The sequence below is a fragment of the Balaenoptera physalus genome (genome assembly GCF_965194825.1).
Source record: "Balaenoptera physalus genome assembly, chromosome: 7".
In the NCBI taxonomy this organism is placed as follows: Eukaryota; Metazoa; Chordata; class Mammalia; order Artiodactyla; family Balaenopteridae; genus Balaenoptera; species Balaenoptera physalus.
Window position 1 is genome coordinate 95425466 of NC_138886.1, and position 24027 is coordinate 95449492.

At 47.8% G+C, this 24027-nt stretch overlaps 1 protein-coding gene across 22 annotated transcripts in view; it reads left to right on the forward strand.

Moving 5' to 3' along the window:
* The first annotated feature begins 538 nt into the window (after positions 1-538).
* Positions 539-24027, forward strand: part of LOC309664435 (cyclin-dependent kinase 20-like) — a 50765-nt gene continuing 27276 nt past the window's right edge. For 4 of the 22 annotated variants that reach the window (XR_014265741.1, XR_014265742.1, XR_014265743.1 and 1 more), the window contains exons 1-9: positions 539-940; positions 1292-1405; positions 3521-3709; positions 3955-4076; positions 4267-4329; positions 5635-5790; positions 16114-16260; positions 21699-21862; positions 22312-22430. Coding sequence is in view for 14 of the 22 variants with exons in the window: in XM_082469847.1 (XP_082325973.1) it covers positions 866-940; positions 1292-1405; positions 3521-3709; positions 3955-4076; positions 4267-4329; positions 5065-5188; positions 5635-5790; positions 7265-7426 (1005 nt within the window). In the remaining 8 variants the exon portion in view is untranslated. Of the gene's footprint in view, positions 941-1291; positions 1406-3520; positions 3710-3954; positions 4077-4266; positions 4330-5064; positions 5189-5634; positions 5791-7045; positions 7243-7264; positions 8263-9276; positions 9830-13784; positions 14026-16113; positions 16261-21698; positions 21863-22311; positions 22431-24027 lie in introns of those variants that run through there. The other 18 variants (XR_014265746.1, XR_014265747.1, XR_014265748.1 and 15 more) reach the window with 18 other exon arrangements.

Below are 24027 nucleotides of genomic sequence, written 5' to 3' on the forward strand. Positions count from 1 at the left end.
AAGCTAATTGTGTTTTTTGTCAACATCCTTTCATGGCATGAACTTCTTAAAAATCACTCAGGCTGCAAATGCCTCCAAATGTTTCCTCATGAGAAGCCCTTAGACATGGACTTTCTGGGTCAGACTTTTTACTCTTTAAACGTTGTCTTTACATGTTGCCAACTGACGCTCCCTCCACAATGCAGACCCGAACCCGTCTCGCTTCAATCATCATTGGCTTTGGGGCTCATAGGTGGAAATGGCACCTGTAGGTTCTCACAGGTGGAAGCTTGCACCTCTAGGTATGGGGGCGAGGGTACCCTGGCCTGCCATAGTAGCCGGCCCCGCCCCGTCACCTTTTGGCCATGCCCTCGGCGCCGCGGTCCCGCCCCCGGCTGTGCGGCCCCGCCCCGTGCCCCCGCTCGCCCCGCTGAGTGCCCCGCCTGCCTCGCTGAGTGCCCCGCCTCCACCCCGGAGAGCGGCTCCACCCTCCCGCCTATATAGCCCGCTGCCAAGGCTGTTCCGCCTTGCTCCTTGGCTGCATGCCCCCGCCCCTCTGCGTAACCAGGCGTCACTCGTCACGTGACGCCCGGCAGTGCCGCGAGGGGTCGGCGGTGGCTCTCGCTCCTGCTGGCACGGTCTGCGCACGGGTGATTCCCGCCGAATGAAGCGCACTGAGGCGTGATGGCGAGGGCCTAGGGGAAGGCGCAGACAGGCCTGGACGCCGCCTGTAGCTGCCTTCGGCCTCCCGGCCTCTGCGCTCTTTCCTACGCCGTTGCTAGGCAGCCGCATCTGGGCGCGGGAGGCAGGGCGGGCTAATGCGGAAAGGTACGGGTGCCGGGGAGGGGCTGTGATTGCAGAGGGTCCGGGTGTCTGGCAGAGGGCTATGGAGCAGTACTGCATCCTGGGCCGCATTGGGGAGGGCGCGCACGGCATCGTCTTCAAGGCCAAGCACGTGGAGGTGAGCACCCAGCCCTTCCTCCTTCGGTTCCATTGAGATCTACCCGTTGTCCCGACCCACGCTTGGGCTCCTGCCTCCCCGCAGCTTTTCGTGGCGTGCTCCCGCCTCCTTTGCTCTCTTGAGTGGAGGGCGTCCAGCAACCAGCGGTGCTTTCTTCAGGCGAGTGCCCCCTAGGAGCGTGGCGTGGATGTCTCTGAGCTGCTTGCTCAGCGCTGCGCCTGCTGGCCCTGATTTCCCTCCAGCCCGGGGTGGGGGGCGCGTCCCACCCCAACGAGGGCCTCAGGCCTCGGCGTCGCATCCCCTTTTCCAGCCGGGGATGGGCCTGCAGTGTCTGCGTCCTGTCCCAAACAGACTGGAGAGATCGTTGCCCTCAAGAAGGTGGCCCTGCGGCGGCTGGAGGATGGCATCCCCAACCAGGCCCTGCGGGAGATCAAGGCCTTGCAGGAGATCGAGGACAGTCAGTATGTGAGTGGGGCTGGTGTTCTGAGGTGCTGGTTCCCGCCCTCCTCCACTCACTCCGAGGTCCTGCAGTCACTCTGTTCACTCATTTGCTTCCTCACCCCTCACTCACTCCCTTTTTTCTCCACTTGTTGTTCACCCTCATTCACACAGTTACTTCACTCATTCATTCCCTGTCGTTCACTCGCTTATTTCTTCGCGTACTCGTTCGCTCATTCACTAACTTATTCCTTTTTTCTCAAAACACTTGGTGATTTCTGATGATAATGATAATTGCCACCTATTGAGCTCCTGTTATGTTCTGCATGCCAGGTTGACTGCTTTATGTATATTGTCCTTCTGAGTTTCGTCCTCTGCTCCGCAAGGCACGCTCAGGCCCTCCCTATCTCAGGCCAGGGGAGGAGGCGCAGCCACCAGCTTACCGGTGCTCAGCTTGTTCCGCTTGTCTGTGGAGGCTTTGGCCCAGGTCTGATCGCAGAATCAGGACGGTTTAACACTGGGGCCTCCCATAGACTCTACCCTCTACTGGCTACTGGCAACACAGAAACCAGCCCCTACCCTGCTCTTGAGAACTGAAGTGTGGTAGGGGAGATGGCCAAAGGCTACAGCGCCCATCTGGCGTGGTTTGTGCTGTGACAGGCCTGGGAGGGGCTGTGGGCACACGAGGAGAGACACCTCACACACCCAGTTTCATTCTCTTTGTGGTATTCTCTCTTGTCCATGTCCTGAGTAGAGGATGTGCTTAACTTCCCAGGGAGTGACAAGGGTAGGTCCACCCACCTAAGGGTGGGTGATACTCTGACTTGTTTCTTATTCTCTGGAGATGTCCTTGATATATTGGGTGACACAAGCATGTTATAAAACTGTGTGTGTCATCTTGGTTTTGTATGAAAATATTTTGTATATATATACGAATACATGCCTGTGTGTGCCATGTCTCTTGTAAAGTCTGGTGGAATAGACTCCTAAGGTTGACTGTAGGTGATAGGATTTTTCTTTTGCTGTTTTTTTCATTATAATTTTGGGTATTATCTGAATGTATTTGTTTGTCCCAATCTGTAAAATGAGTGTCTACTACCCTCAACATCAGAAAAACAGCAATATGGCCATTCTTGTTTTTTGAGGAAAGTAAAAGGGCTTTGCTGACAGCTTGTGTGTGGGAGAGGTGGAGGGCCCATAGGAAGCTGGTGATACGGTCCCATGTCCTGTGCATCAGCAGGCCTGAAGAGTCTACGTTCAAAACACTCCAGATCTTACCCTGGCCCAGGCCATCCTCACCTCTCATCAGAACAACTACAGCAGGCTCCCCTGCCCCCCCGCCCCCCGGCCACTGCCTCCACTCCACAGTCAAAAAATGTACATGAAATCATCCACTCCCTGGCTTGAAAAGCTCCAGAGGCTTCTCTTCACTCTGAAAGAACTGTCACCATCTGCTTCCACCCCGCTCCAGCCTCTTTTTTCATTCACAACTTCTTAAGTGTCTCGCCCGTGATAAGCACTGTCTAGGCTCCAGGAGTGCAGAACAGAGCAGCCTCCTTCCTGTTCTTGCCTCCGGGCCTTGTGTTTGCTGTCCCCTGGCCCAGAGCTCCTTCCCAGATGCCTCCTCTTCTTTCTTCATCAGAATCTTCATCAGAATACCCTATACGTTTGTTGTTTGGTCATTTGTCAGTCATTTGTCCCCTGAACTCCTTCAAGTCCTTCGGGACCCACCAGCCCTTGCTCCTGTTCACTACTGTGCAGCCTGCCCTTGTGACCTCGTGGGCCCTCAGGAAGTATATGTGACATGTCTCCTGCTCTCCCAGTGCTGGGAGTTGTGATCACCTGTGTGTGTGTGTGTTTCCAGGTGATTTTCCAGTTCGTGGGCTGGGTGGGGGACCAGACACTGCCCTAAGTCGCCTTTCTTAGACCTCCTTTTCCCTGAGTGTTTACTGGAGCATTAGAGTAGGGACTTGCCTTCTCCTGGGAGAGGGAAGCAAGAGATCACCAAGCTCCCTGATTCTGAGCTCAGATCTCATGCCACCATCTCTGCCTGCCTGGTCCTCTGTTGGTGCAAGGGCTGAGGGTCCCAGAGAGAGTCTGAGCCATGTGAGTCTGGCGGCTGACGGGATGCCCCGCTTGCAGGTGGTACAGCTGAAGGCCGTGTTCCCGCATGGCGCAGGCTTCGTGCTGGCCTTCGAGTTCATGCTGTCAGATCTGGCTGAGGTGGTGCGCCACGCCCAGAGGCCGCTGACCCAGGCGCAGGTCAAGAGCTACCTGCAGATGCTGCTCAAGGGGGTCCCTTTCTGCCATGCCAACAACATTGTACATCGGGTCAGTTCCAGCATGGGCTGGGGTGGGACCGGGGGGGTGGCTGGGCTGTGGGTAGGCCAGCCCTTGATGAAAGGTATGGTTAGAAAAGGGACAGAGGTGGCAGGGCCTATGGGTAGGAGGCCAGGGCTGGGGCCCTGGAGGAGGTCGGGTCTTGCGCTGACCTGGGTGCCCAGCCTGCCAAGCCCTCCTGTCCCGAGGTCCTGTGGGGGCTCTGGAGGGACTGATGCCTCTTCAGGTGCTCTCAGGACCTGAAACCAGCCAACCTGCTTATCAGTGCCTCGGGCCAGCTCAAGATAGCGGGCTTTGGCCTGGCCCGGGTCTTTTCCCCAGATGGCAGCCGTCTCTACACGCACCAGGTGGCCACCAGGTAGGGAGGACCAGTTCCCAAGCAGGACCTGGCAATAGACAGGCCCCAACCCTCCTGCTGCGAAGAGATGCTTCTGGACCTTCTGTCCAAACAGTGCTCTTGGGGCTGGTGTGGGGGCCAGGATGACCTTCCGAGGCAGCTTCCTGACAGACCGGTGACCTGGCTGTGACCACCTGCCCTCCTCTCACAGGTGGTACCGAGCCCCTGAGCTCCTGTATGGTGCCCGCCAGTATGATCAGGGTGTCGACCTGTGGTGAGACGCCTATGGGCTGGGCAAGGGGGAGTGTGGGTCATTGGGTCACCTTTTCCTCCTGGGCATTGAGGTCTCTAAGCCATTTGGGGGTTTTCCTGCTGTGAGCTCTAGGTTGCCATGGGGGTGTCTCCCCTGGTTAGAGTATCTCTGAGGAGTTTGGGATCAGTGTTCCTCCCCATGACAGTTTTGAGCTGGGAGGGGTCAAGTGGGATCAGAGTGGTTGTCCCAGTAGGAAGCTTCTGGGCTGAGGTTGGGGAGGTGGTCCGAGGCATGGGGCGTCTAAGCTGCTATGCAGGGGGTGATATCCCAGGATGCAATGTTCCTGAGTTATCTAGAGGCCTGGGTCCCTGGATATGAAGGCCCTGAACCTTTATTTGGGGTAGGATGGTTTGTATATGCCTAAGAGTTTGAGATTTGGGGGCCGTTTTGGAGTCTGCCCCAGAATGGGAGGAGGTGGCAGTGTGTCCCAGAATGTGAGGCTCTGAGAAGTCTCAGAACTGTTGAGGGGTTGATGTGTGTTCCAGAGTTGAGGCCTGAGAGCTGTTTAAAGAGGGGGATATGCTCTGTGTTCTAGGCTTGAAGTCTTTGACTGTTTGGGGATCTGTATCCTTAGCTATGAAGCCTGAAGGCTACTTTGTGGGTATCTTGACCACAGTGTGAGGTGTGGGTGGTGGTGTGGGGGGATCTGTTTCCATGGTGTGAGATCTCTGAGTTGTTTGGGTTCTGTATCTGCAGGGCTGTTGGCTGCATCCTGGGGGAGCTGTTGAACGGGTCCCCCCTTTTCCCAGGGGAGAATGACATTGAACAGCTTTGCTGTGTGCTTCGAATCTTGGGCGCCCCCAGTCCTCAAGTCTGGCCGGTTTGCAGGGGCCTACAGTGGGAAGGGGTGGGGGCGGGTGGCTTCTATTACCCCAATAGCTAGTGACTCCCCTGCCCCGCACCTTCTCTCTCGTGGCCCCATGCCTCCTTGACTTGCCGGACCTCGGTCCTGGCCCAGCGTGGGGTCTCCTCCTCCCCTGCCCTGCTGGAGGTGCGAGGGCCAGGGCCCAAGCCCTATCCCTTCCCACCCGTCCCCAGCACACACGCATCCAAACCGAGCTGGGCATGGAGCAGGCGCCTGAGATGTGGAGGAAGCACTGAAGGACTGAGTGAGCACGTGATGTCATGAGTGACATGTGAGCAGGGGTGCATGGATGGGGGAGTGATGAGTGAATGGGAGCAGGTAGGTGACAGGGAGCGAGAACTGACACCTTAAGGGGGCTGGCGGGGTGGGTGCCGGCCCTGATGGACCCCCTTCTCCTCCAGGAGATCAAGGACCTGCCTGACTACAACAAGATCTCCTTCAAGGAGCAGGCTCCCGTGCCCCTGGAGGAGGTGCTGCCCGATGCCTCTCCCCAGGCCTTGGACCTGCTGGGGCATTTCCTCCTCTACCCTCCACGCCAGCGCATTGCAGCCTCCCAGGTAGGGTGACACCCGTTGCCCTGACCCTCCTCGTCCGTGTCCTTTTGACTAGGCAGGTTGAGATTCTCAGAACCTGTGATGGGCTGGGACCAGAACCCCTGGAGCCAGGGTTAGGAGGGTGCAGGGCAGGTGTGCCTCTCCTGAGTGGACCCTAGAGGGCAGGTGGCCAGGGGTGGCCCATTAGAAGGGCATGCACACGTCGCAGAAGAGCGAGTCTTGGGTTATTGGTGACTCACTTCTTCGTCCCTTCATTCCTTCAACAAGAATTTACTAGCATCTGGCACGTGCTGAGCACTGTCCTGGACCCTGATCCAGAGTGAACAGACGTGGCTTGTGCCTGTGGGGTCTCCACCCTGTGGTGAGGCAGGGCCGTCAGTCTGTGGGAGCTGAGGGGAGGGATGTTGGGACTGACTTTGGGGTCATGCAAGGCTTCCTGGAGAAGGGCAGGTTTAAGCATGGGGAGCTGTTTTCCCAAGAGAAATGATGAGCAGAGGCCTGGAGAGGAGGACCCAGGAGGGATGGGTCGTGGCTAGAAGGCAGGGGAGGAGGGGAGGACCATGGGCTGATGGCTGATGGTGTGAGGGCCTCTGTCGGGTGTATCTGTCCATCTGGCCTCATGGCAGCCTCCGCTCCCTGCCCTCGGCACTAGCAGTGTGTGTTTACACATGCCCCTGGCGAGTTCCCATGTCAGCAGCACCTTCAGAGTGTACTGAGGCCAACTGACCACCTCTCAGCCCCCTGCTGCTGCCCCCATTCTAAGCGCCCCCCCGCCCCCATTGCCTCCCAGAATCTGCTTCTCCTGCCCATTTAGTCTTTCCTCCACGTGGCAGAGAGAGGGACCTTGTCCAGGTAGGCTGTCGCATCCTCGCCTGCAGGGCCCTCCTGGGGCTCCCTCAGAGGAGAAGCCAGGTCCTAGTGGCCCACAGCCATCACACATTTGGGGCCATCACCTCTGTGACTCTGCCAACTCCCATTCCCCTTGCTCACTCCCCTCGGGCCCCAGGGCTTCTCCATGTCCTGGGGGTCTGTGCATTTCTGTCCCTAGGCCTCACTCATTCACCTTTCAGGTCTCTGCTTGAGCGCCACCTCCCAGGGGCCTCCCTTCACCATTCTTCAGGCCTGCAGACCCTCCAGTATTCCTCATCCCCCCCTCATACTTTCTCTTTCCCACATCACTAATCATTTGATGCCCTGTTTGTCTTACTTCTTTATCGTGTTTATTACCCCCACTCCTCACTATGTGGAAAACTTGAAGGCAGAGCTCTTTGTTCTGTTTACCGCTGCATCTCCTGTCTCTGGAGCAGTGCTCAAACAGTGAGCACTCCGAGGTGTTGGAGTCACCTGAACGATGAGCAGATGAAGGCAAAATCCTCTCCAGGGCAATGTTCACATCTCCTCCTCGGAGGGAAGTGGCTGAAGCTGGGACGGGGAAGTGACCAGTTTCCTTTTGCTGCCCCTTGCTTGCTACCCTCAGGCCTTCCTGCACCAGTACTTCTTCACAGCTCCCCTGCCTGCCCACCCCTCGGAGCTGCCAATTCCTCAGCGCCCAGGGGGACCTGCCCTCAAGGCCCCTCCCAGGACCCCCCCCACGTCCATGACCTCCACGTGGACCGGCCTCTCGAGGAGTCACTGTTGAACCCGGAGCTGATTCGGCCCTTCATCCTGGAGGGCTGAGACGTTGGGCCAGGCCCCACAGGCGTGTCGCCCCCTTCCCTCCCCAGGACAAGCCAGGCCTCTTGTTCTTCTGCTCCGGCCTGATTCGACCACAGTGGTCCTGCTCCTGGCCAGGCCATCCAGCCTCAGCAGAGGGGACCCTCGGCCTGTGCTGTCGGCCTCCCATCTGTTGCTGGTAACAGATCCATCAGAAGGAGGCAGTGAGTTCCGCTGCCATGCCTGCCATGGGGCTGGTTCTCTAGTTGCTGCCTTCCTGGTCAGGGACAGTCCTGGTAGAGCCATTTGGGGGAGCGCTGAGTGTAGGATGTCCTCATGTCGGAAATCCAAGTGGGAAGGAAAGTTTGGTTTGATTTTGTTCTCAGAGACATTAAACACTAGTTCACTTTTGAGATTTATTATAAAAACGCCCGGTAGTTCTACGTGATGTATGCCCCTCTTCCTTTCCAGCTGAGGGAAGTGGCTGAGGTAGCATCATCCCCTGGCCCTTGCTTCTCTGTGGTCACTGGGAAAGTGGCCCCATTCATGGCGACTTTAGTCTTGGGGGATTGCTAGGTGCTTCATGTGACAGAGCTCCCTTTTGGAGGTGAGTTGGCAGAAATCAGGACCCAGGAATGGCTCAAGTTGGGGACCCAATAAGTGACCCTCCACACCTTAAGCTGGTTTACCAACATCACCCTCAGGATACGGGTGAGCCTGGACCACATGGGCCTCCTCTTTACTCAGAGATACTGGGCAAATAAGAAGACAGACATTCCTGGAACTCATTTGTTAATTCAGTAAATCCCAATACAATCTGAACTGGCTCTTGTTTTTCTTATTAAATAATTTGGTAAGCCAATTCTAAAATATATGCGGAAATGAAAGGGTTAAGAGGAGGCAGAAGCAGAAGAAAAGGCAAAAAATGATGAAAGGACTTGCCCTATCAGATACCAAGACTATCATAGGGCTGTAATAAATAAGCAATGTGGTATTGGTTCACAGATAGATAAAAACAGAGAAGTCAGAGAAACTTATTCTTAGCAATCTTGTATTCTTAAAATATTCATTTTGTGCTCATGTGGCTAAAATTCTGTAAGCACTGCAGTCACAGAGGTGACTAACAGTGCCACAGTCACTGCTCTCCAAGCTCTTAGAGGGCAAAGCACAGTAAACTCTAGTTGTTGCTTTCAGGGAAGAGTCTGAGTGTCCCATATGTCTTTAAAGATGTTTTAAGGATCTGGCCTCTGCCTGTTTGTCCAGCCACATCTGTAGACTCTAAGCTTCAGTCTAGCTCAATTTCTGGTGTCTCTCACCTTCGTATGAACGCAAGTCTGTACCCAAACCCTGACCACTGACCCTCAGCCAGTTCCACTCACAAAGACTCTAACGCTTACTCCACCCTGACATTGACCCTCACCTTTACCTTAAACCTTACACTTAACCTGATCCTATCACCCTGACCCTGACATATACACTGACTCTCACCCTCACTCAATTCTTTGCCAGCCCCTTCCCCACCCATGCCTGGCTTTGATCTTGGCATTGACTCTGACCCTCACCCAAACTCTGACCCCGTTTGACCTAGAACTAAACCTTGTCCATGAACTTGGCTCTCATCTTAACCTTAACCCTGGGTCTCTAATTGACATTCCTCTTACCTTGATGCTCATTATGATCCTGATCCTGACCGTTAACATGTCCCTGACACTTGTCCTGAGCTTGACTTATCTTTGACAATGACAGCTTCTCTCACACTGATTGTGAATACTGTGATAAATGAGATACTCACCACCTTCAATCTGATTCTGACCCTCAACTTCACTCTGCCCCTAGACTGAATCCTCACCTTGACAAGGACCATCATACTGACACACCCTGCCCTTGAACTTGCACCTTGATGCTGAACTACACTGTACACTCAAGCTGAAACTAGTCTGCACACCAAGCCTGACCATGATCCTGATCCTGACCCTCATCTTGACCTAGACCTCAACTTCATCCTGACCTGGGTCCTCATCCTAATGCTGAGCCTCACACAGAACATGGACTCACACTTGGCTGTCACCATTGACACCCTAATCCCATCATGACCTTGAACCTAATCTAGACCCTGACCCTGAATTGAACTTCACACTGACACTGACTTTCATTATTATGATGACTCGTCCTCAGCCTGATCGTCACCTTCATCTTGACCCATCCTCACTTTGAAACTTAACCTTGAACTTGATTTTGACTATAAACCAAACTCTGACCCTCTGTGGTAAGCAGAATAATGTCCCCCCCCCCACCAAAGATGCCCATGTCCTAACCTATGAATACATTGCCTTACACACAAAAGGGACTTTGCAAATGTGATTAAAGCGTACAGACTTTGAGATGGAAAGAGTGTCCTGGATTATGCAGATTGGGCCAATGTAATGGGGGTTGGGGGGAGGGAGAGTTGGAGGAGGAGGACTTAATTCCTTCCAGCAGCAATAGAAAAGGGACCCACCTTGACTTTTAATTGACCTTGACCTTCACAATGAACATCATGTTCACCCTGACCCTGACACTACCTCACATTGATCTTGACCCTGAACCTGACACTGACTCTAATCCTGAACATCAACCTCACCCTCACCTTGACCCTGAATCCTACACGGAACTGGACATCCACTGTCAACTTGAATCCAACTTTCAATCTTACTTTCACCCTGACAATAACCATCATCCTAATCCTGACATTCATCCTCTCACTGATCCTCTCGAATGGAGCCTCAACCTGATCCTAACCTTGGCTCTCACACTGATCTTGAACTTGATCTTGAACCTAACCCTGGATCTAAAATTTCCCTCATAGTGATCTTGTCCTTGAACCTGATTCTGACACCATGACCCTGACCATTGTCTTATCTTGATCCTTAACCTGACATAGAATTTTACCTTGAACTGGACACTCACCCTCACGCTGATTCTGATCTTCATCACTCTGTCTCTGATCTTACCCTCATCCTGACTGTGACCCTGGCTGCTCTGACATTGAGCTTGATCATGACCTTCACTCTTACACTAACTCTGATCTGATCTTGGCCAGGGCCACGACCAAAACCAGGGTGAGGTCCAGGGTTGGGGCTAAGGCTAGGTAGGGTGAGAGCCCGGGCAGGGGCCATGATGAGGGAAGTACCAGGTTAGAGCCAGGGCTTGGGCAAGGGCCAGTGCCAGTGTAAGACGGAGGCTGAGGATCATTCTGAAGGTGATTGTGAAGGCCAGGGTCGGGGCTAGGGCAAAGCTCAGGATGAAGGTGTGTATTAGGGTGAGTCAGGGTCAGGTGAGGGTAGGGACAGGAGTGTGGTAGATGTCAGATGCTAATGAAATCAAGGGTGATGATTAGGGCGAGGTTGAGGAAGAGGGTCAAGGTCTGGATAAGGGCCAGCACCAGGGCAAGGGCTCGGGAGGTGCTGGGTTCAGGGGCACCACAGGGTCCCGCGTGAGGGTCAGGGCGAAGGTCAGAACGAGGATGAATGTCAGTATAAGGGGGTGGGCGAGGGTCTCAGCGAATGTCAGGACAAGGGTTAGAAGCCAGTCTAAGGCCAAGTAGAAGCAGGGCCGGTGAGCGGATTAGTAGAAGTGGGTGTTCCGAACGGAAGCGCGGAGGCTGGGAGAGGATGAAGCGAGCGGGCGGGGCTCGGCCTGCGGGGGCGGAAGCGCAGCGAAGGCGTAGCCCGACCCAGGCAACCATGGGGGCTGGCGCCGTGGAGCCGCAGATGGGTTTGCCCGAGCTGCTGCACGTCTTCTCCTTCTTGGAAGGCCGAGACATGCTCTGCGTCGCCCAGGTGGATAAGGTAGCGCGTCCTGTCCCAGGCGGTAGGCAGGGCTGGGCTCCTGGTCACTGGCGTGTCCATGGTCGGCCCGTCCCCTCGGAGCCTCCGTTTCCCAAATCTGGGAGGGAGCGTCGGACGGCCCTGAATCCGCAATCTGCAGAGGACGCTCTTGGCCCCCGGGGTGGCGACCTCGGCGACCTATGAAGGGGTTGCTGTGGAAACCTCTTATCCCTCTGTTCCTCCGTCTGTCGGTGTGTCCAGAGCCCCTGTGCGGTTGGCTTGCACTGGGCACCTGTGAACAGGGTTCACCCCTAAGATTGGCCTAGGGATCCCACCTCTTCTGGAATATTCTGGAATTCCCCTTCTGGGGCCTGCCTGGAAAGCCGTGCCCTCCCTGTGAGTGGCACCTCCTGCGGGCTCCGCCTGTCCCTTCCCAGCCAGTCGAGTTCCTGTACTGGCTGTGCTCCCTAAGTGCCTGTTTGGTGCGTTAGTCTGATCTGCGCTTCTGCCCCTGTTGTGCTCCGAGCTCTTCCTCCTCTGTGCTCTTACTCAGCACAACTGTGACTAAATGATCACATACTGTGCTTGTTAAATGTTTGCTTCCCCCCCACCCCCACTAGACTCATTCTTTTGTCTCTTGCATCACTGTGTGTATAACCACTGTATGATCACTGTGTGTATACACTCAGCGTATGGCTTGATATTTAGTGTACTCTAAGTAAATGTTTGTTGAGTAAATGAATTTCTTTACTTTTAAAATACATTATTATATCATTTTACAGAAAGATTAATAAACAGACCCTTACCTGAATTGTGTAATTATAACTTAAATGTATCAAGTAAAATACTGGGTTGCTATCCCCATTTTTACCAATAGGGAAAGTGAGTATCGTGCCGAGAGTGCATTGGCTGAGGTCGCCCAGGTAGTCTCCCAGCAGATTTTGAAAGGGAGGTGCCTTTTACCCTTTGATAGCAGCAACTTCTCCAGGTTCTGGTTTCCCTGTTAGGTAAAATGAGGTCAATAAACCCTGCCTCACAGTGTCATCATGAAGATCAGCATCTAACAGAGGCATTCTCCAAGGCGGGTAACACCCATTTTGCAGGTTATATTACATATTATAATTTTATGTTAGGGAAGTAAGAACATCTCAGTTGGGTTTTGAACTGGGAACTATAGAAAAAAAGAATGCGGAAATCTTCTTACCTGGTTTGATTATTGCAAAGTATCAACTTTACATTCCTACTAGCCAAAAAGATTTCTTAAGGACTGAGAAACTTTGATCTCGGGTGAGTGAGGGCTGTGGAAGTAGGAACCTGGGCTCAGACAGGGTGGTTGTTATTTCTGCCAGGGCCTGGAAAGCCACGTATCTGGCTGGGACCCTCAGTAGGTCTGGGCCACAGAAAGCTCCAGAGTGGTTTCTACTGAAGCTGTGTAGGCTCCAGAACCCAGGGTGGCCCAGCTGGAGAGGCCAAGAAGTTCCAGGATGCAGGTGTGGGCCTGAGAGAGGGGGAGGCAGGGTACTGTGATCCCTTCCCAGGGCCACCTGAGCCTCTTCCAGATACTTCTGCAGAGAGCAGTTTGTGGGAATACGGCCTGTGTGCCCTCCCCAGGTAGCAGTTCTGTTCCTGCACCTTGGCATCTCTGGGACATCCCTTTAGCCAGAGCCTTAATTTACTCCATTGCAGCAACTTTCTTATGGGTCCTGCTGCTCTGCCCTCGTTTCCAGTCTTTCCTTCTCTCTCTCTTTTTTATTCAATTGGCCCTACCACGTGGCTTACAGGATCTTAGTTCCCCAACCAGGGATCCAACCCGTGCCCCCTACAGTGGAAGCTCAGAGTCTTTTTTTTTTTTTTTTAATATTTGTTTATTTATTTTGCTGCATCGGGTCTTAGTTGCGGCACACGGGATCTTTGTTGTGGCACGTGGGATCTTTCGTTGCAGTGCACGGGCTCTCTAGTTGTGGCGCATGGGCTCTAGAGCGTGCATGGGCTTAGTTGCCCCAGCATGTGGGATCTTAGTTCCTCGACCAGGTATCCAACCCATGCCCCCTGCATTGGAAGGCGGATTCTTAACCATTGGACCACCAGGGAAGTCTCCAAGTCCTTCCTTCTCATAGCAGCCTAAAACACAGTTTGACTTGCCACTCTTCCATTCACAGTTCTCAAGTGACTTCTCACTGTTTTTGCCCTTCTGACTTCCAAGAGTTGGTCTAAGCCTGTCTTCAGCTCCTTTCTCTATGTTCTGATTAAGGCAACTTACTCATCATCTTTTTCATACTTCTGAATCTTTGCCCAAGCGGATCTTTCTCTCCCTGACATGCTTCAGCCGTTTTCTTAGAGGATAACTACTCATCCTTCAGGAGTTGATCAGTAGTTACTTCTGAACCCCTTGGCTCCAACTGAGTTGGTCATTCTCTCCTTTGTCATTCATTATTTGGTGTGTTTTATTTGATGGTCTGAATTTGTCTGTAACTCCCCAGGGTGAGTGTTCTTGAGTGCAAGCACTGGGTCTCATTTAGCTCTCTGTCCCCTCCACAGGGCCTGGCAGGCTAGGCACTAATTGCATGTTGACTGACCAGATACTCTTCTAGGTCTGGAATGAGGCTTCAAGGACCAAGGAACTGTGGAGGTGAGTGGAGGAAGAGCCAGGCCTGCTCAGGAGAGTATCCCTCAAAGGAGAGAGGGGTGTACTTTTCAGCACTCACTGCGTTTCTGTTAAGTAGACAAGAAGGGACAATCCACAGCCCTTACCAGCAGGAAACTCCTCCCTAGTTGGGGGTGTGAGGTAGTATAGTATAGTATATTGAAATATAAGCGATTTTGTTAATCAAGTGGAGGTTGATGTAGGTGGGGGTACCAAACTCAGGGGCAGAAATGTACAGCAAATTGAATGCAGCTGGCTGATAGACAAATCAATAGACAAATAAACCACTTTTATTTGATTTCAACTTTGGTGTAACAACATAGTTATATAAGCATGTTTGATATGAGAACTTAAATAAAATTCAAAAAATTAAAAGTAGAAAATAAAAAATATTTTAATCATTAAATTATTAAATTTTTCTTTTCTGTTCATTCCTCCTTTGGAACCTGACATCTTTTCTTTTGTCCCAAGGGGTAAGTGTCAGATCTTCTGTCTCTTGCAGAATATAGGACAGACTACATAGCCTTGACTATCAACTAGGAGCTATATTTAGTTTTAGTCTTTCCTGATGGAAAACAACTGTTCACATGTAGTTTCCTCCAAACATGGAGGGAATCTTTGCTTGATGGTTTTTATTTTTAGAATAACTGTGAATTGATATATTTGAGAATTGTGGAATGCCAACCTTGCCATATTTATTTTTCAGTATCATACAGCACTGTTCTGTTTGTTGCTTTTTATTCATTTTTTTTATTGCTAATAATATTAATTAGAAAAATGATGTTAATCTCTAGTCAATTTTGAAGTAAGGGAACTTTTATTGGATTTCAGTCTTTATCTCTACAATTTGGGGGATGTACTCTAGATAGAACATTCAATTCTGGAAATTGATTTCTCTGTAGATAAGTGGACAAGAGAATGTCTTGCCAAATGTGATTCTCAAAGACACTGTGTCACTAGAAATAAATGAGTTGACTCATAGATTGGTGTAACTATTTGTGGAAGCCCTTGGAGGGCAATTCTCACAGTTGGAATGGGTAGGATGCCAACCCTAAACCCTAGTCTTTGTTCTCATCTTTACTGATAAACTGGGGTAGGAATTTCCCTTTGAGTAACATAAGTAATATATTTCTTTCAGCAGTTCAAAAAATCTCTTGAGCAGCTTATCACCTAACCCCCACATGTATGCATGGGTTACCATATTGTGTGTACCTCCAGGTTCCTCAAGCAGATTCTTCAGCTGTCTGCAAGCCAAGTCACGAATGGGTTTTCGGTTCATTACTATTTTATAGTTTTTGGTGCTAAACTCTTTTTAGCATACAGTCATTCTTTGGGATGGTATCCTTGACCTATGTTCATATAAAAAACACTGGGTTTATGTTTCTGGAACTGGGACAACTGCAACAGCATTCCAGGAGCATTGTCACATGCACGTGTCATTTCTAATGTTGTACCTGTCATGGGTACTGGGCCCCAAAACTCTCCAGGCCCATAGGAACTCTTACGGACACAGTAAATGAACATGGTTAACCGGTCATATGTTTTTAATATGTACTCTATAATTCTAATTTAAAACACTTCAAGTTACTTCTTTAAAATGCTTCATGACCTTTTAAATTCTGCCATCTCTTTAACACACTATGTGTTAGATTTTTGGTTAAAAGGAAAATTGCAAATATTTGCTTTTGTTTAAGGTACAAATATTTTTTTTTTGTTTGTGTACAGTAGATTGTTTTGCTGTTAATTGCTATCTGAAAGGTTTTGGTGCCATGGTGTTTTTTCACTTGATACATCCTTGTATTTCAGAGGCTTGTATTTCTCATACTTTACTCATGTGCACACTTTAGCCTTGTTGACAGTCTGCCCTTTTTTTGGTCAAATCACTTGGTGTTATTTCTTCTGAATATTGGTCATGGTTCCTACTTATGGTTTGATGTATAATGGCCTTAAATATGTAGAAATAGACTTCACTTCCACAAAGAAATGTTATCCCCCCTTTTTCTTAAACCACATTATCTTCTTAGTCTAGCTTTTATTTTCACACTGTTTAGGTTGAGATATGGGTACAAGAAATTTCCCTTTCTGATTATTTCAACTAAAAGAAAATCAACAACATAAGAATGATGATGTGAGGCAGCTGATACTCAGCCTCTTAGTCCAAGAGATAAAAGGGATGGTGAAGGCCACGGTGGAGCTGAAAGCTCATTCTTTTTCGGCTTGCAGGATCCTAGCTCCCCGACCAGGGATAGAACCCAGGCCCTCAGCAGTGAAAGCGCAGAGTCCTAACCACTGGACCACCAGGGAATTCCCTGAAAGCTCATTCTTGTCTGAAGAGTACTGTTCTGTGTGGCCCCAGATAAATTTTTCCAGGTGAGAATTTGATTTCAGTATAGTTAGATCTTCTTCTTTTACCGAATTAGTATGTGAAATCTCTTGATTTTTAAGTATTGGCAGCTAGTTCACATAGGCCAATCCTATGCAGGCCAGACAAGGTAATCTGGATGCCCATTCTGCCTGCAGGCTGTGAGTATGCTACTTCTGGTAGAAGGAACAGGGTTTCAGAGGGTACAGGAAAACCCATATCCAACATAAGCACTGGATCCTTCACAGTGTGTTAGAAGGTCACTGGTGCCTAGTACAGAGCCTGACACATAGGTGCTCGGTGAGTGTACAGGCTTTGAATGGAGAGAAACTCTTTGCGTTGTACTTATTGGGACCATGGGCTGTGAGCTACTTATTTCCCACCCAGCCTCATTTTTCTCCTCTGTGAGATATGACTGGAGTCCTCTGATGCTGTATCAACTCTGGTGACTGTAAATTTTGAAAGCCTTTGTCCATGGGGCCTCCCTAATCCTCTCCCAGATGTTCACTCTCCTTGTGTTTTACTCCCATGGCACCATAGGCTGCCCCTTCTGAAACTTAGCATTTCTCTCCAGAATTTTAGTTTTACTTATCCTCCTAACCACCAGCTGCGAGTACTCATAGGGCAAGGACCATGTCTCACTCACTTTGGGGTCCACAGACTAGGTGGGGATTCAGTATTCTCCATAGTGTGGATGAGCTAATGTTTTATCTTCAACAACCTTATAAGCGAGTTGCTATCATAGAATTGACAGTAGTTACTGATACATACAAGTTAAGGATGCAGACTCTTGGAAAATGGTGGATTAATGACTTCTGAAAATTTTCTCCTCCGTAAAAGCAATGAGAAAACTGGCATAAATTGTCAAAATCAACTTTTACAGAACTCTGGAAATTAACCAGAGACTTACAGTAGTCTGGGAAATGTTTATTCAAGAAAAAAATGGCTTATTCTCAGTAAGAGCAGCAAGTGTTCACTTGCCCTGTTCCCATAACAACCTTCCAGCTTTGTGTTAGCCTTGAATACCAACAGTTCACAATCACAGTGAAAGCAGGAGCCGCAGTCACTGGAAGGGTAAGAATGGGATGAGAGATTCTTCAAAGCCTTATTCCCAGAGAATTGTCATTGTTCAACCTGTCTGGTGTTTCCTGGAAGAGCTCACGTGTAAGCTGTCTTTATTTTACCTTGCTTGGTGTTCATCCAATGTGAAAAACCTTTACCTTGGGGCATTTGTCAAAACAACTAAAGAGAATTGATTAACTTTTTAATTAGTCTTTAATCAGAGTTGATGAATGATAGTTAAGGAAACAATAGGCTAACCAAAGAGTTTAAAAGGAAAAGCTGGGAATGTGATGTCCTTAGGGGTTTTGGAAAGCTCCAACACATTCCTAGGAATCTAGAAGGCCAAGTGCTTGTGCAGGGCTGTGTGCTAACTCAGGGAAGATATAAAAGGGCTCTAAACTTTTACCTCTGGTTAACCTTGAGGTTCTGTGGAAGCAGGAAGTGAAGACTAAGGCAGAGAAGTCAACTGCCTGGCTGAGTGTTGCACACATGCCCCAACCTACACATAGAGCCTTTGGCAATGACTAGGAAACTTAGTGGTTCCAGAAATTTAGGAAATCTCTGTCCTCTCATTACTGCACATTAATTTAACTGAGCAGAGACATAAGTGGCCCTACATAACAAAGAATACAGACTTTCAGAGTTACTTCAGAAACTTTTCAGTTACTTCACTAAACAAACAAAAAATAATAAGGGCAATAATAACAAACCGGGGGTGGGGTGGAATCAGATTTCCAGAGTTCTACATTATGTTATTTAAAATGTTCAGTTTTCAACAGAAGTTATAAGTCATGCAAAGAAATAAAGTGTCGCTAGTATGCAGGAAACAAAGCAAACAATAAAGACTGTCCCCAAGGAAGCGCAGGCATCAGACCTACTAGACAAAGACTTTAAATCAACTATTTTAGTATGTGCAAAGAACTAGAGGAAACCACGTGAAAAGAACTGAAGGGACGTATGAGAACAGTGTCTCATTTAATAGAGAATATTAATAAAGAGAAATTATAAAAAAAAAAACTAAACAGAAATTATGGAGTAGGAAAGTACAATATCAAATTAAAAATTCAAGAGCAGATTTGAGCAGGCAGAAGAAAGAATCAGTAAACCGGAATATAGGTCAGTTGGGATTATCCAGTCTGAGGAATGCAATGAAGCTAAAGATGAAGAAAAATGAATAGTGCCTAAGAGACCTGTGGGACACCATCAAGCATGCAAGCAACAGATAATAGGGAGTTCCAGATGAGAGGAGAAAGAAAGTAGAAAGTATTAAAAGATATGACTGAAAACTTCCCAAATTTGATGAAAAATGTTAATTTACACATCCAGAAGCTCAGTGAGCTGCCAGTAGGATAAAGTCAAAAGAGTTCCATGTCGAGACACATTATAATCCAACTTGAAAGCCAAAGACAGAATCTTGAAAGCATCAAGAGAGAATCAACTCATCATGTATGGGACAACCCCAATGAGAGTAACGGTTGATTTCTCATAAAAAACCATGGAGCCCAAAAAGGAGTGGGCTGATTTGTTGAAGGTGTGGGAAGAAAAAGATTGTCATCAAGAACTCTATATCCTTTGCTGTGCAAAAGCTTTGAAGTTTCATTAGGTCCCATTTGTTTATTTTTGTTTTTATTTCCATTACTCTAGGAGGTGGATCAAAACAGATCTTGCTGTGATTTATGTCAAAGAGTGTTCTTCCTATGTTTTCCTCTAAGAGTTTTATAGTGTCCGGTCTTACATTTAGGTCTCAAATCCATTTTGAGTTTATTTTTGTGTATGGTGTTAGGGAGTATTCTAATTTCCTTCTTTTACATGTAGCTGTCCAGTTTTCCTGGCACCACTTATTGAAGAGACTGTCTTTTCTCCATTGTATATCTTTGCCTCCTTTGTCATAGATTAGTTGACCATAGGTGCCTGGGTTTATCTTTGGGCTTTCTATCTTGTTCCATTGATCTATGTTTCTGTTTTTGTGCCAGTACCATATTGTCTTGATTACTGTAGCTTTGTAGTATATTCTGAAGTCAGGGAGTCTGATTCCTCCCGCTCTGTTTTTTTTTTTTTTTTTTTTTTTGCACAAAAAAGGAAACCATAAACAAGACGAAAAGACAACCCTCAGAATGGGAGAAAATATTTGCAAACGAATCAACGGACAAAGGGTTAATCTCCAAAATATATAAACAGCTCATTCAGCTCAATATTAAAGAAACAAACAACCCAATCGAAAAATGGGCAGAAGACCTAAATAGACATTTCTCCAAAGACATACAGATGGCCAAGAAGCACATGAAAAGCTGCTCAACATCACTAATTATTAGAGAAATGCAAATCAAAACTACAGTGAGGTATCACCTCACACCAGTTAGAATGGGCATCATCAGAAAATCTACAAACAACAAATGCTGGAGAGGGTGTGGAGAAAAGGGAACCCTCTTGCACTGTTGGTGGGAATGTAAATTGATGCAGCCACTATGGAGAACAATATGGAGGTTCCTTAAAAAACTAAAAATAGAATTACCATATGATCCAGCAATCCCACTACTGGGCATATACCCAGAGAAAACCGTAATTCAAAAAGACACATGCACCCCAATGTTCATTGCAGCACTATTTACAATAGCTAGGTCATGGAACCAACCTAAATGCCCATCAACAGACAAATGGATAAAGAAGTTGTGGTACATATATACAATGGAATATTACTCAGCCATAAAAAGGAATGAAATTGAGTCATTTGTTGAGATGTGGATGGATCTAGAGACTGTCATATAGAGTGAAGTAAGTCAGAAAGAGAAAAACAAATATCGTATATTAACGCATGTATGTGGAACCTAGAAAAATGGTACAGATGAACTGGTTTGCAGGGCAGAAGTTGAGACACAGATGTAGAGAACAAACGTGCGGACACCAAGGGGGGAAAACCACGGTGGGGTGGGGATGGTGGTGTGCTGAATTGGGCGATTGGGATTGACATGTATACACTGATGTGTATAAAATTGATGACTGATTATAAATAAATAAACAAATAAATAAATAAATAATTCTATATCTAGCAAAATGAAGGAGAAAATTAAGACATTCCCAGATTAACAAAAGCTCTGAGGATTTGTTGCTAGCAGACTTGCCCTACAAAAAATACTAAAGAGAGTCTTTCAGATTGATATGAAAGGACATTAGACAGGAACTTGAATCCACGTGAAGAAGTAGCACCAGTAAAGTAACCATATGGGTGTATATAAAAGGCAACATAAATGAATTCTTTTGTTTGTAACTCCTTTTTTCCTATGTGATTTAAAGGACAACTGCATAAAACAATAATTGTGACTCTCCATTGGGTACATAACGTATGAAGATGTAATCTGTATGACAATAACAGCATGAATGAGAGGGGCATAAAATGGAGCTACACAGGAGCTAAGTTTTTTGATACTATTAAGTTGATATTAATCAAAACTAGATTGTCATAAATTAAGATTTTTATCCAGTAATCCCCAAGGCAACCACTAAGAACTAAAAGAATATACAGTTGAAGAAATGACAAGGCAATAGGACACAAGAAAATACTTAATACAAAAGAAGGCAGTAATAGAGGAATAGAAGGAAAAATGCATAGAAATAAGCAAAATGACATGTAAATCCTATCTTATCAGTAGTTGTATTAAATATATATGGATTAAACACTCCAATGAAAAGGCAGAGATTGGCAGAAGGGATTAAAAATATCCAAGTATATGCTGTCTACAATAGACACACTTTAGATTCAAAGATACAGGTTGAAAATAATAGAATGGAAACATATACCATGCAAACAGCAACCAAGAGAGAGCTAGAATGACTATGCTAATATCAGACAAAACAGATTTTAAGACAAAAAGTGTTACTAGGGACAAAGAAGGATATTTTATAATAATAAACAGATCAATCCATCAAGAAGATCTAAAAATTATAAATGTAAATGGACCTAATAACAAAGCAACAAAATGCATGAAGGGCTGACAAAATTGAAGGGAGAAATAGTTCAACAATAGTTGACGGCTTCAAAAAAATGCAGACTCTTGAGTTCCAGTTGCATGACCGAGGCTGCATGACCCTGGGTTAGTTGTTTAACCTCTCTCTCATGTCTAAAATGGAGATGAGGACCTACCTTATGGGGTTGTTATATAGTTTGACTGGAAACACGAAAAGCACCTATTCCTGACACGTGGTGAGCACTCGTTCAGTGTCATATCATTATCCCCATTTAACAGTGGAGGAAACTGAGACCTACATAGGCAAAGTGAGTTGTCCAAGCTAGTAGATGGTGAAGCTGGGAATCAAAGCTAGGCCTATTGATGCCAAAACACCTTCTAATGACTCCTTTTCTGCCTGGGACTGTGGGTCTTTGTTTCAGGCAGCTGTGTCTGAGACGCTGGTCCTCCTGTAAAGCCTCCCAGACGACCCTGGGCACACAGACATGGAAACAGTACTATCTCTGCTGATCCGAGCTGGAGTTCCGAATGGAATCTGGGTGGCCAGAGAAGGACTTTATCTGCAAAGCCATTGCTGGGCACAAAGGTACGGGGTGGGGAAGGTGGTAACTCTGTGCATTCCCACTCTTTCCCTGGTCAGATCTCTAGGGATTTGGTTTTTCAGCCAATTAGTTGGAAAATGCCACATAATGAGGACATACCCTGCTATGTTCTATACCTGTGTTATCATTTGATCCTCACAGAGATCATTACATCTATTTCAGAGTAGAAAGAAACAGAAACTAAGAGATAAGGATGTTGTAACTGTTGTTCACAGTAACATGGCTGGTGGGTGGTAGGCAGTCCTGGGCATGATACCCAAATCGTAAGTCTGAAGTCCCAGCTCTTTCTGTCCACCACTGTCCCCAGAATCAGCACCTGTCATGCTCCTGAGAGAGAAGAGGAATGAATTGCCTGCCTCCCCTTCACCAAGTTGAATGTTCACATGCCAGGCATCCATGTGTGTGCTTAAGGCAAGTCTGTGTTCTCTTTCAGGAGAGATAGATGAGCTGGCCTACATCTCAACCAAAGAGTACTGGTTTGATGGGCGGGAGAAGTCCGTGGCGTGCACCGTGTCGTCAGATGGCACCGTGTGTGCCTGGGATCTGCAAGAGGTGAGCTGTCCAGGAGGGGGCCAGGATGAGAAGTGACCAGATGCTGCTATGTCCTCAGTCTTAGCGAGGCCCTTTGCCTTTATTCTCTTTAACCATCACAGCCAACTTGTGAGGTGAGGAGTGGGAGCCCCATTGTACAGATGAGAAATCTGAGCTGCAGGAGGCTCAGTCGCTGTGCCAGGTCACACTTCAGACTTGAGTCTGATTGATCGCAAATGCCCTTGACTCTCTGCTGTCCTGCCTCAGGGAGATGGGCATTTTTGCAGTGCCTGATGGAGGCTGTTTATGCAAGGGGATGACAGCTGCCATGCCCAGTTCTGTGATGTCCACATTGGAGCCAATGCCAGCCTCTGGGTGGTTTTGCCCAGATAATGCAGCTTTTACTCACCCCACTTGCAAACTTAAGTGTTACAACCTCGATAACTTGATTAGTATTTTGGACTTGGTTGGTACTAATTGTTAAAAAGCTTTCCTATCCATTTTCATATTCTCTGATTGCTCTTTTTTGTTGTTTAAAGGATACAGTTATTTGCATCATATGTCTTTCCTCCATGGTCAGTTTTTCATTTGTTTATCATGTTTTTTTTTTCTCTTCCACGTGCTTTATTTTCCTCATATACAGTGATGTTTGACATTATAATTTCGAGTGAAGGGCTCTGGTGACTGATGGGTGCAGGTGGCTGGTCTCTGTTTCATTGCAGTTGTGTTGCCCTGAAAGAGACCCACCTTAGGCTGTGGACATGAGACCACACAGGCTTAGATGAGGGGCTCTTGGGCAGGAAGAAGGCCTGAAGGCTGGGAGGTTCCATAGTTGCCAAAACAAAAAGGTCTTGACTTGAACATAAAGAGCTTTGGTGCTGGGGTGGCAGACCTTTTCTGTAAAGGGCCAGAGAGCAAATATTTGAGGCTTTGCAGACCACATGGTCCTGTTGCAACTACTTAACTATGTGGCTGAAAAGCAGAAGCAGCTGTAGACAAGAAGTAAACAAAAAGGGAGTGGCTGTGTTCCAATAAAACTGTACTTATGGACCCTCACATGTGAGTTTCTTGTTTTTTTCATGTGTCATGAAATATTCTTTGATTTTTTTTTTTTTTAACGAAAATACAAAAATGGTTAGTGGGCTGGGTTTGGCTGCAGGCTGTGGTTTGTTGAACTCTAGTGTGGTCCGTTGGTCACAGTGTGGGACTGTTAGACAGGGCTAGACCCTTCTGCACTCATTCTGCCTGGCTTGCCAACCTTAATCCTCTTTGTGAACACATCTCCAATCTTATTTTATTTTTAGAAAGCTCAATCATTTTGTTGGAGTCATGCAGTATGTAGCCTGTTTCTGCGCTCTGTTCCCCTGGTTGCTACTTTCTATTCTGAAATGGGAAGGGGAGTTTCACTGCTTCTTTGCCCACTTCCATACTACTAGCCACTGGTGAATAATGTGTATTCTCCGAGACCTAGTTGACATGACCCAGTCACCGGTGCCGAGTTCCTACTAGTAATAGTCTTGTTAGCTGTTTAAGCAACAGAAATCAACTGTTGATTTGTTGATGTGAGGGGGAAGAAAGAAAAGAATGGAAGAATACTGGGATATCATGATTGGAAAAA